The sequence below is a fragment of the Simochromis diagramma genome, unplaced genomic scaffold, assembly GCF_900408965.1.
Source record: "Simochromis diagramma unplaced genomic scaffold, fSimDia1.1 OVJJ01000802.1, whole genome shotgun sequence".
Classification (NCBI taxonomy): Eukaryota; Metazoa; Chordata; class Actinopteri; order Cichliformes; family Cichlidae; genus Simochromis; species Simochromis diagramma.
Window position 1 is genome coordinate 5,878,281 of NW_024387492.1, and position 12,367 is coordinate 5,890,647.

The window sequence follows — 12,367 nt, forward strand, 5'->3', positions numbered from 1 at the left end:
ATATCCATATATCATTTATTAAATTTATAAACGCGTTTTAATGGTTAAAAAAAAAAAAGAAGAAGAAAAAAAGAAAAGAAAAATTCTTCTCTGTAACTTTGCCCAGTGTTTTATTTCAGACCAATTGTGAGTTATGTGGGTGCCGATGTGTGAAAGCAGGAAACAGTTTGGACTTATTTCTTATCATCCTGCAAACCACACTACGCTCTCCTTCTGGGGTTCAATCATGCATATCTATTGGCAGTTAAACACTAACTTTAGTACATTTTGTGGAAGTGAACAAATGAGAAAAAAAACAAACAAATGAAGTGAAAAAACAAAAATAAAAAACAAAACGAAATTTCAGATCTTGGTTCCAGAAATGCTGCATGGTCTAACCGTGGCTTCGTTTGCTTTTCAATGCAGCCTCTGATTCATGTCCGTCTGATCTCAGAAGTGTAGGCAGATTTCCAACTTGGACGTTTGGTGAGGGGGTGGAAATTGTCACGACAGCTGAAGTTTTAGAACAAAACAAAAGGGAAAAAAAAAAAAAGAAATGTGATCCACTTCCTCTACTGTAGAAACAATGCAAGGTTTAAGTTGCTGCTATCTTTAAGGCTGCTCCAGATAACAGTTGGCATTTAAAAAAAAAAAAATACTAAGCTGCCTTTCAAAACCAGCAACAATGATTAAATCAAAGAACAGTGTTGGAAAAAGAAAATGTACACATATTGTAGTGTACAACTTCCAAAAAAGTTTAAATTCCTCTCGCTTGCTTTTTAAATTAACTTTGATGTTTCTGTACACATTTTAATCCCCGTGTGCATCAGCAAACATCACCTACTTCACAGCCCAGCTTTTCTGTCAGTGAGAACTTCCCAAACTATTGTTCTTGTACTGATGACTCAGCATAGTTTTAGTATATTTAGCACTTATTGATCTGACAACATGTCACCCAAAATAACTAATGAATGCAAAACTGCAAAGCATAAAGGAATGCAAAATTTGTTCACTCATCAGTTAGCTCAAAAAAAAAAAAAAAAAAAAAAGGCTAAACTCAAAGTCTGCAAGGAGATCAGAGAAGACATGCAGAGAACCAGGACTTTCTTTTACCAAGTAGACCAGCGCTAGAAATGAAAATGATTTTACTTCACATTTTCCACCCAGACTTTTTTTAAATACTGAACAAAATTGGGAATGAAGCTGTCTAACGAGTGTAATTTTCTCAGTTGAGTTCGTAATGCTTTTGATCTGGCAACCACAAGACTAATTCCATGTTGAGGACACGGGGGGAACGTCTGGCAGTATCCTGAGTCAAAAAGTACCAAGTCCAAACACTCTCTACTGCAGTGTTGTCCATTAACACCCACGATGTGTCGGTTTCAGCAGAAGACCAGCATATTTTAAAGGAAGAAAGAGGTGAGACTGAACAGTTCAGCAGCCATCATCAAGCCTTTTTAAAAAAAAAAAAAAAAAACCCCACACACACATGGCGGGGAACAGGCAGAGTGGGCGAGGTGCTCAAAGTAGCAGGTATTCAGCTACTGGTGCTCCATGCAGTGAGCCTCTTGTCCATCTTTCACCACCCTCACTCCGTCTGCCTCCCTCTCAGTGCTGCTCCTCCTCTTCCTGGGCCGGGCCCTGCTCTGGTGTTTCTTCCTGAGCCTGGGGCTCGGCCTGGGCCTGTGGCTGTTCCTGAGGCGGCCTGGGAGGAGGCGCTGGGGCAGGTGGGCGAGGTGGCACTATGATTTGGTGTTGGCGCTGTCGGTAGGCGATGACTGTGCCTAGCAGTAGGGCGATGACCGTCATGAGGTAGAGATCCCACTCGGGGCCCAGCAGCTGGTCCAGATCCACCTGAGAAATCAGCTCCTTCAACTGCGAGAAGCCGCAACCAACAAGGAGGAAAAAAAAACATTATTTTTCTTTCTAATGAAGAATCTCTGAAACTATCTGAAGTACAAGACGTGTTACTCAAAACCATACGGTTAGCATGACAGCTTGTGAATTCAGGAGGAAATACTCACATTAAGATCCTGCAGGTACTGGAGAGCATAAATCAGGCCCAGTTTGCACAGAGCTAGAAAAACTGGAACCTGGGCGTCAGGACTGGCCTCAGCAGCCATGTCATAAAACCGTTTGGCTAGGTGGATGTCCTGCAGCAAAAAAAAGAAACATGGAAAATTTCAGAATTAGAAATCAAATTAACAACCACACTGACTTTGCTAAATGACAAAGCGCAAATTTGTGACATGTTGAGAGCCAGGTGATGTTTAGTGAGTGCTCACCTGTTTGATACCCAGGCCTTTCTCATGCATGTAACCCAAGTTAAACATGGCCTGTGCGCTGTGCTGCTGCTCAGATGCCAACCTATAGTGAATGACAGCCGTCTCGTAGTCCACGTCCGTTCCGTAGCCATAGAAATGATAGTCTCCCAGTTTTATCCTTGCCACGGTGTAACCTTACAAGGACAATTACATGTGTAAGATTTGGTTTTATATGCAAACAGTCATGGCTAGAAATCTTCTGTGAACCAGCTTAGTGTTCACCACTCAGTATCTCACACTGATACACAAAGACAGGCTGAGCTCTATTATCATATATTACGATGCATGTGACCCCAGAGAGAATCAGTGCACCCTCAGCAGCTATGGCTGCTCAGGCATTAGCCTGTTCCACTGCACTTAGATAATATATAGCTATGGAGGATGCGTGAGACACACTGGAGCTGTGATGCTCACTGTTGCCATGGCTTTTGTTATTAAGGTTGTTGGCTGTGACACGCTTGTTGATAATAAGTGCAACACAAACTATGTGCAGTGGTGTGTGTGTGCTGTAAATTGAGCTGGTTGTGCTCATTGTAGTGAAATGTCTCCATTTCTGAAAGGATGTGGAGTTTTGGTACCACGTTGGTTACACCTGATAAAACCACAGTGGGGTCAAATTCTGTACAGCGCAATGAGACTTTCTTTGGTAACAGAACTGTGCTCAGCTAGCAGGAGTTAGACATCCACAGCAGCACAGATTCAACCACAAAAGGAGCCAAAGTTTGACTAATAACCGTTTCACACAGCGCAGCACAGCCAAGCAGAGCAGCTGTGCTCACAGCCAGTGTCTACACAGCATCACAGTTCAATCAAGTGAAATGTGCAATAAGCAATACGTTCCCAAGCTAAACATCATGACGCATTTCCCTAAACTTGCAGTGCACTTTGACTCTACTGCTCCGGCGCACACACTGTTCACACTGACGAGGAGACGGAGCTTGTTCAAACTCACCTTGCGCTGCAGCTCTTGTCCAGTGGAGCAATGCACGAGGGTAGGTCTCATTCTCACTGAAGATCCTTGCCCCTTCTGTGTGGCATAATTCACACAAACACATGAAAAATTAAAACATTTAAAATGAGACCTGAATCTCTCTCTAACAAAGGTAAAGAGCGTAGCAGGATCATGACACTAGCATTTAAACATGGCTGTAATATTGCAAGTGGTGCACATAAATTAACTGCTAAAAGCCTGCACTACCATGGTTAAATACTAATGTCTTGGTCTTTCTTACTCTGATCCAGAATGAAGGCCACGTTGCTCTGAGCCACCTCGTAGCCCTGCTCAGCCAGCAGCAGATACTGAACCAGTGCAGCGTCCATGTCACCCTCCTTAAAGCTACCGTACGCTGTCATCAGGCGCTCTGACCAGCGACCACGCTCACACACATTTTTGAAAAGCTGCAAACAGACACACAGTGTGATACACATCTCCAATTTGTACTGAAAAGTGCAGATAAAAGCCACTGCTGTTAATCGATAAATGTTTGAGGAGACACCAAGTTGGAGAGACAATCTCTTAACAGTGAAAGAAGCAGCAGATTTAGGGTGGACTAACCTCTACAGCGGTGTGGCAGGAACGCATCACACCAGTACCAGTAGCATGCATCTGGGCCAAGTTGTAGAAGGCCAGGATGTGCCCAGCCTGTGAGGCCAGGTTGAAGAATTTAAGAGCCTGCTTGTAGTCACGCTTCACGCCAATGCCATCTGGGGAACAAGAGTAAGAACAAAAATGTTATTATGTGAAGAAGAGCGAAGACTGAGGACTCCTAAACAGACAGCGGGCGAGAGGAAAACTATGAAAGAATGCAGTGAGACAATGAAGGACACACTGAGCTGTAAAACTCACTGTAATACATGGTGCCCAGCTGGAGTTGTCCATCCACCCAGCCCTGCTCTGCTGCCTTCTGGAAGTATTTGAGGGCCAGCTCGTAGTTCTGGAGACAAACACACAACTTTTCAATAGCTGCTTCAGCAGGAGAGACACTCTGACAGCTTGCCATCAAAATAAAAGCCTGTTATATAAAACTGTTTTTCTTTGTTGTTTATATAAAACTTTATTTCAACTCCAAGTGCCTAAAAGTGAAGGTGAGATCTTATCTATATGTACAGATCCTATCAAAAGATATGAGACACGCTTAAAAAAATATATATAAATAAAATATCTTACCACTGGCACACCTCTACCATAAAGATAGGCCATCCCCAACCCACTCTGTCCCACCGGATTACCCTGGAAAAAAAAGTAAATGAATATGTAAAAACGATTACTGCATGTTAATATTTAAAGAAAGGGTAACAGAATTCAGCTGTGAGTGAGTGAGCAAGCTCAAAGTGAATAAATTACCCAGTTTAGTCTACAGCGTTATCCTTACCAGGTCAGAAGCCTTCTTGAAGTACTGCAAGGCAGTCTCATTATTCTGAGGGAGAAACTCACTGCCTTCTGAATACATCTGAGGAACAGACAGTCACAGACATAAAAGCTAAATTTTATACCTTAAACACAAATACACTGCCCTCTGTGAAAACATCAATGCCAAGCTGGTTTTATTCTAAAAAGTCTCTATAACCAAACTGTCTCTAAGGTCAACACAACACAGTGTTAAATAGATGGAAAATATGGCATTAAAAGCAAAAAAGAAAAAAAAGAAAAAAAAAACTGCTCTTATAAGAAATGAAATTAACAAGGTGATGAATGGAAAATTTTATAAAAAGAAAGAAAAGAAAGAAATATCTGCTTAAAAAAAGAAAAGAAAAAAAAAGGTGACATAACAGTGAAGTGAGTGAGCCTCCATCTCACCCACCTTTCCAAGAAAAGCCATAGCATGTGTGTTGCCTGCATTGGCTGCCTGGTTGAAGTAGTCATACGCCCTCTGTTGGACAGAAAGCAGCATAAATGCATTTGACAGAGAAAACTCACAACTCACAAAATAAGCAAAACAAATAAATAAAATACAGTGAGCGAAATCTATGACAAAGTTACCTGGTGATTCTGTTCTACTCCACGTCCTCCATGTAAGTGCAGCTGACCCAGACCCACCTAAGTAAAACATTCAATTAGTAATCAAATAAAAACTACAACAAGACTTCAGACTGATACTACCCAGCAATGACACATTATGTAGCCCTTTCACATTTAGACATTACATAACATGCATGCATAATCCAAGTCTGACCCAGATTTCAGTTCTTATACAATAAAGTAAATTAGTGCCATCCAGTCAAGCTACTTCCTATTCCTGCCCACAAGAAAAAGCAAAAATGCCATATAAATAAAGAAATAATACTAATAAAAATGTGTGGACATGCAGCTATATTGTGTAGTTTTTGTTAATTCCCCACAGTCAGGAGCTTTCACAAAAGTCAGAACAGTGAAGCTGATCACAAATTCAAATGTTTTCTTTGCCACACACGTGCAACGAGAACGATTTCTAAACTGACACAAATAAACACATTACAAACATTTTGACTGTGTGTTCAATCAACCACTGGCTCAGGTATGTCAAAGGAAAGGTCACATTAGCTCCCAATACCAGCAATAAATTATTTTTTAAAAATTTGACCACTTTACCTGAGCTTGGACGTCCCCTTTCTCCGCTAGAAACTGGTAGTACTGGATGAGGTCTTCCTCCAACATCCCGCTGGTAGATCCCGGGTTCTCCACCTCATCGAGCAGTCTGATCCTCTGCACCGCTGAGCCTCCTGTCAGGGAAACATCACTGGCCACTAAAGTTGGCAGGGGAAAGAGTGTTATTAGCCCAGCAAGAACTATTACTGCACTAGAATATAGTAACGCAAAACACTTACCCTGATTTGCTACAAGCCTATAATGCGTTAGTGCTGACTCACAGCTTTGGGGAACACCCACCCCTCCCCAGTATCTGTAGCCCTAATAAAACAATATAAGGAAGTGTAATTTTTATTAAAGTATACAAATAGCATGACTGTAGCATTTCTTCACTGACAGAAAAATCTGCTTACCAGAATCATGTGAGCGAGCAGGTTTCCACCCAGTGCACCAAAGGTGTAGTAAACCAAGGCCTGAAAAACAGAGAACATGGCAGAACATAAGTAACTACTGACAAACCCATATACTGTAAGACAAATCTACAGAGCATAGACGTACCTTAGCTTGACTTGAGTTAACTCCGAGCCCTGCTGCATACAGAAATCCAAGAGCCTGAAGAAAAGTAAACAGAGCAGAGTGTCACAGAGTTGCTCCTCTCAGCACAAATAACCTGCAAACAGGCTTCCAACACTTTTCTCAAGAGACGTGTATAATTATGAGCGAGATCATTACCATCTGAGCTTTAGGTGAGCCCTCCATGGCAAGCTTCTCAAACATTTCTCTGGCCTTGGTAATATTTTGGTTCATGTAATCTCCAAACAGCATGGCATACGCCACCTTCTCCATGGCTTTCTGGTGGCCTTTTTCTGCCACTTTTAGCAGCTTTTCATATAATCTGAGAAAGATAAGCAGAGTAGGCACAAGCGAAATTGAATCCACGTTCACATAAAAATAATGTGTACATGACAAACAGTAGTGTGATAGCTAAAGCAAATAAGGATGTGCAAATGGAAGGCACGCAAGCGCTGGCTGGTAATAAAACACACAGGAAATGGACATTGAACCCAATCGACATGTAAAATAACATCAAATTTTGTCTGTGAAATAAAAAGATGACCAGAAGGCAGTAGTGGGAATATGCATTTTAACTTAAACAAATAAAAAGAAAATTGGCAAAAAAAAATGTAACTTTGCCAAAATCTTCAATTTGAATAGAGCATCTTTACTTTTGTTCCTTTTCCGATTTTTATCTTAAAACAGAGTGTGGGCAAAAACTGGAAAGCTTCTGTTTCTGCTTCATCTAAAAAAGATTTCAAATCCACATGCTTTCTATAAACTCTTCTTCAAGAGTCAAAATTAGGCTGACAACAACCAGACAAATAAACTAAAAGTAAGCCACTCACTCTTTTTTCTGAGTCTTCCTGGTGGTGGAGTTTAGCATGCGCAGGACAGTCTGATACTGCTTCTCTGCTTCCTCAGCCTGAAGCCTCTGCTGTGCCTGTTCCTCCGCTGAGGGAAAGAGAGGAGAAGCCAATCAGACTGTTTAGAGGAAATAAAAGGTTTTCAAAAGGTTGGTAGCAGTAGCAGTTATGCAAACAAAGTCATAATAATATCTTCAGGCTGGTTTCAGTAGTCGTTTAGTTCTACCAAGACTGTTACTGAGAAGAACAAAGAATGATCAGTGACAGTTTAACACAAGAATTCATGTGTTAGGGGAAAAACATTTAAGGTCACAGTGACCTTTGATGCTGCACATTGTGTACATATGCTAAGTTTTTGGCTAATAACAAATTATGCATTTTTGCAACAGACTACTAGTAAAAAAAACATGCTCTTTACTGAGTTGTGTCTTATGTGTAGACAAATCTGTTCATCTGGTGGCCTAAACAACCAAATAGGAAGAAAAACAAAAACAAAAAAAATCCTCTGAAAATGGTCAGATACAAGAGCTGGACTGAAAATGAGTGAAAAACCAGCCGAGTCCAAAGAAAACATTTGAAAGACCTTGAGAAAGCCTGAAAAACTATTGCTCAAGATCACTTTAAATATTAAAAGCAGGTCTGGCTCCTTGGAAGCAAAACATAATGAAATGAGGGCTGGCTCAGGACCTGTACTGTACAATGCAATATATTTAATACCAAAGTGCCGTAATGTGACTCCATTTTGGCTTTAAAATGAATCACAATATTTCATTTGTGAAGGTTTTAGAGTTTGAAACTCACTCTCACAGAAACCCCATTTCTTATCCTGGTCATAGTCGTACGTCGTGGCACACCATAGCCGTCCATCCCCCCGCCCGTCAGTGGTACACTCTATGTACTCTGTCTCCTGGAAGAGGAAGGGGAATATGCAGGGCTCTCCATGGGCTGTACCTCCATTCACCACAGGAACTATATTTAAAAAAAACAAAAAACACATAAAATTTACTTGATTGAAAACAAACAAACTCTGGCTGTTTTCCTTTAAAATACTGGTGGACCTGAGGTCTAAGTGAAAATATATTTTTTTCTTTATATTCTCAAATCTTTTGGTTTTTGCTGCACCATCAACTTTGGTGTGGAAAAATAACAAAGAGACAGAGGAGTTGAAACAATTACCATAGAGCTGCAACTTTACACACGCAATTACGTTAATCTGAATACATCTCCTTCACACAAGTTCAGTAATACAACTGTGCAATGAGCTAGCAGGGTAATTACAAACAATCCCCAAGTGAAATGATGTAACTGCACTGCAAGAGGAGCCACAGGTGTGAGAAGCTGTTTAGTGTCTCACGGGGGTTTAACCGTTTATCAAATGTGGCTCTACCCTGAAACCACACTCAGCTTAGCTCAGAGTCAGGCAAAGTGAAAACAGGTTAACATGTTAAACACTAAACAAAGCTTACAAAGGAAAAAAAAATCATAAGAAAGAGCTTGTTTTCAATGCTGAGATCATGAGACGTGTGATAACACCACTACGAGGCACTACTACAAAAAGAAAGATTTATAGGTTCAGACTAGACATCGTTAAAATATATCACTAAGCTTTTCCTTCCATGTAGCATGCTAACATCTTAGGCTCTTTATTTTAAGAACGCATAGGGAACTATCTTCTGACAAAACATTTAACACTTTAAAGCAACCAACGATAAAATTTGAAGCTCCAAGTCCCATGCTGAAATCCCACTTCTTTACACTGTTATAATCAGATACCAAATAGCTCAATGGCCCATTAAAGTAGCTACATTCAGCAGTCATGACCATTTTTGGGCCATCCTGAGGGCTCTTAACATGCAACCACTTTTAAACACTGAAAACATTTTCTAATGTAAAAAGTGGGGATTAGAATATCAAAGCCATCACTGGTATAGCAGGAGATGCTAAAAACTAAATTTCTAATAATTAAAACAGTAAAAACATCAGGAAGTATTTAACAACTTTGACATCTCAAACGTTAATCAACTTATTGTGATTGTTTTTCACGCCTTTGTTGTGTGGATGTTTTAAAATCTTACACCTTACCCTCTTTAGGTTTTTCCTCAACAGGAGGAGGTGGGTCAGGTAGGTCCTCCTTCTCCTCTCCTTCTAGACCCTCCGAAGGGGGCTGTGTTTCCTCTTCAGGATGGGAGTGATCAGTGGTCATAGAAGTACCTGCCACAATTTCTGGTGATAATCGAACATCTTCCTCTTCAGAGTCTGGGTCATGGTAGGACTGGAGAATTCAACAGGAGGTTATTACAAAGGATTACTTAAAGGAGGGAAATTACGCTGTATATAAAAACAATGCCTTTGCATGAGGCTCATTTGCAAAGTTAGCAGTGTGTTCAATTTCTTTTTAAGTTGAATGACTTCTTACTTTAACTTTTCTCAGCAACACGTATACAAAATCGTGTGTTACATACAACTCCCAAGAGACCAGCTTGCAAATGAGTCTATGATCAGCATTAACCATGCACCAAAGAGCCCATGACACACCTTTAACTCTGGTGCTTCGTCCTGGTGTTGCTCCTCATCTAAAAAGCATTAATGTTGCAGCAGTGAGAGATGTGTTGTTTTGATTCAGTCAAAGAAATGTAATAGACGAAAACAGGTGCTGTGACACTTTAAGACACGCGTATAGTGAGTGTTACAACACCACCGGCATTTCATACTCACCAGCTGTTACTCCTTTGCTGAACACTATGAAGAGAATACCCCAAAAATAAAGTCTCCTTGCTGTTTTCAAACACTTCTTATAGCCCATTGTTGTTATTTAACAAGCTAACAATCTGCTAGCTGTGACTACTGCTATTTCTATTACTAAACATCCAGTCGCAGTCTCGGGTCACACTACGAGAAGTAGCATAAGTAAACTCCCTGTCACACACTAGTCTGAGCCGTATTCCCTCTAGATGCCAGCTTGTTTAATTTTAGCTACTGTAGCTGTTTAACAAGCTAATAGATCCCAATGTGAAGCTAAGCTAGCAGAGTAGCACCTGCTGAAATGACGTAAACCTAACAAGCTAGTTTTACATAGCCGCAACAAAGGTTAGCAAGACAGCGTTAATAATATATGCCCGCTGTTCAACTGCTCGGCCCAAAAACTGGATGACGAGTACCTCTTGACACTTCAAAATATCCACGTTTAGGGACGAAAGCCAGTAGCTTTACCCTTTGATATACACCACCCAAATACTACTTAGCGTTGAGCCCACACTACTGATCGCCACTTCCTTTTCTTGTGATTCGACCAATCACATTGGGCCTAGATTGACAGTAGCCAATGAATAGGGGCCAAAGATATGTCAGCGAATCGGATGCGTACACAGTTATGTTTCCAGTTTAGGGGCTTGTCCACGACACCAAAACACTTTAAGGAGATAATAATAATCTGGCAGGTAGAGGGTGTTGTTTGGACATGCTATTAGTTAGGATAAAAATATGCATTTTGAAGTGCTGAAGGTGAATATGTGCAAACCTGAATGTAACTACAATAAAAAGGGAAAACCCGGACATTATGGCATTGAATGTTTTCAGCTCCCGGGTAATCCCATGTTTACTATTTAAACACATTATCCATCTTGAAGGGGAAAATAATAATAAAGAAACTGCTCTCGGGGAAAGAAGAAGGGAGAAGAGGGAAATCAGGGACAGTTATCAATCAATCAATCAATCAATCAATCAATCAATCTACCATAGGCCATGCTATGTCAATAAAACATTTTTTTTAAATCTCTAACTATAGTTATTCCTTATACTTCAGGCTCTACCTTGCTCGAGTATCTTGTGCAGAGTGTCATTACTGATTCCTGTTACTTTTGCTACTCTGGGCAACTTTAAAAATTGTGGTTAAAGCAGTAACCACTGGTTTTACTAATCCATTACAGTCCATTTGCTTGGTCTATGCCATTAGATACCTAAAGCCATTTTCTGGCTTTTGTTTGTATTCAATAAGAAGTGCTTTCTGTGATATGATAATATCAAGTCTTTTATTAATGTATTACTTGTTTCTTCTTAGTTATATCAATGTTTTTTAATCCGATCAGTCCTGTGTTTGTGCTGCTTGTTATTCCATTTTAATAATTGTGCAAATTTTTTTCAGTGTCTTAAATCCCTCGCAAATTTAGCTTTCTTTTAACCTGCTTTTACATTTTCCATTATCTTTGATTATTTTCTTTAAATCACTTTGCAACTGCTGTTTTTGGAGCTTGCGTCATAAATACTGGTTAGTTACTTTAGTGGGTTTCTTTCTGTAAAGCACTGGCATTTGTGCTTTAATATTTCGTTCATAGTGTAGTGGTTTAAAACTCTTATCACATATCAACTGCCATTATGCAAGTTTCAAAAGAACATCCTTCTTCAATGTGACGCTGAAAAACTTGTTTATGCGTTCATTACATCTAGGCTGGATTGTAATTCATTACAAGAGTACTGACAAGGATTAGAAAGAGACAACATATTTTTCCTACACGTCTCCTTAGAATATTTCTCCCACACTGACTTTTTTCTCTGGCTTCCCGGTAAAATCAAGAATTGAATTTAAAATTTGTCCCCTCACATACAAGGTCTTGAATAACCTGGCTCCATCTTATCTTAAAGACCTCATAGTTCCATATCACCCTCTGTGCTTTCAGACTGGTGGCTTACTTCTGGTTCTGTTTGAAAGTAGAATGGGAGGGAGAACCTTCAGCTTTCAGGCTCCTCTATTTTGGAACCAGCTCCCAGACAGACACTATCTCTACTTTTAAGATTAGGCTTAAAACGTTTCTTTTTGATTAAGCATATAGTTAGGGCTGGATCAGGTGACCTTCCCTTAGTTAGATAAGATAAACCTTTATTAGTCCCACATGTCCTGCAAAAGGTAGGCAGCTGGGAGCTTCCAATGATGCACTGTATTTCTTCTTCACTTACCTTTTTCACTCACGGTGTGTTTATACATCACTTTGCATTTGATAATTATTCTGTCTCTCTTCCACAGTGTCTTTTGTGCCGTCTCCCTCCCCTCACACCCAACTGGTCGCCGCAAATGAGCCTGGTTC

General features: G+C 40.3%; 1 protein-coding gene across 1 annotated transcript; it reads right to left on the minus strand.

Annotated features, from left to right (window-relative positions):
- Window positions 1-91: 91 nt before the first annotated feature.
- On the minus strand, window positions 92-10,524 carry sel1l (SEL1L adaptor subunit of ERAD E3 ubiquitin ligase). Its single transcript, XM_040017425.1, has 21 exons — window positions 10,005-10,524; window positions 9,825-9,862; window positions 9,372-9,561; window positions 8,091-8,258; window positions 7,272-7,377; window positions 6,601-6,763; window positions 6,427-6,480; window positions 6,282-6,341; window positions 6,108-6,189; window positions 5,872-6,026; window positions 5,284-5,340; window positions 5,105-5,173; window positions 4,676-4,753; window positions 4,471-4,533; window positions 4,150-4,237; window positions 3,859-4,007; window positions 3,536-3,701; window positions 3,256-3,330; window positions 2,265-2,437; window positions 2,004-2,132; window positions 92-1,854 (listed from the first exon to the last, which is right to left on the minus strand). Exons 1-21 carry the CDS (start codon window positions 10,090-10,092, stop codon window positions 1,588-1,590), a joined length of 2,418 nt encoding a protein of 805 aa, XP_039873359.1. The 5' UTR covers window positions 10,093-10,524; the 3' UTR covers window positions 92-1,587.
- Between the last annotated feature and the right edge of the window lie 1,843 nt (window positions 10,525-12,367).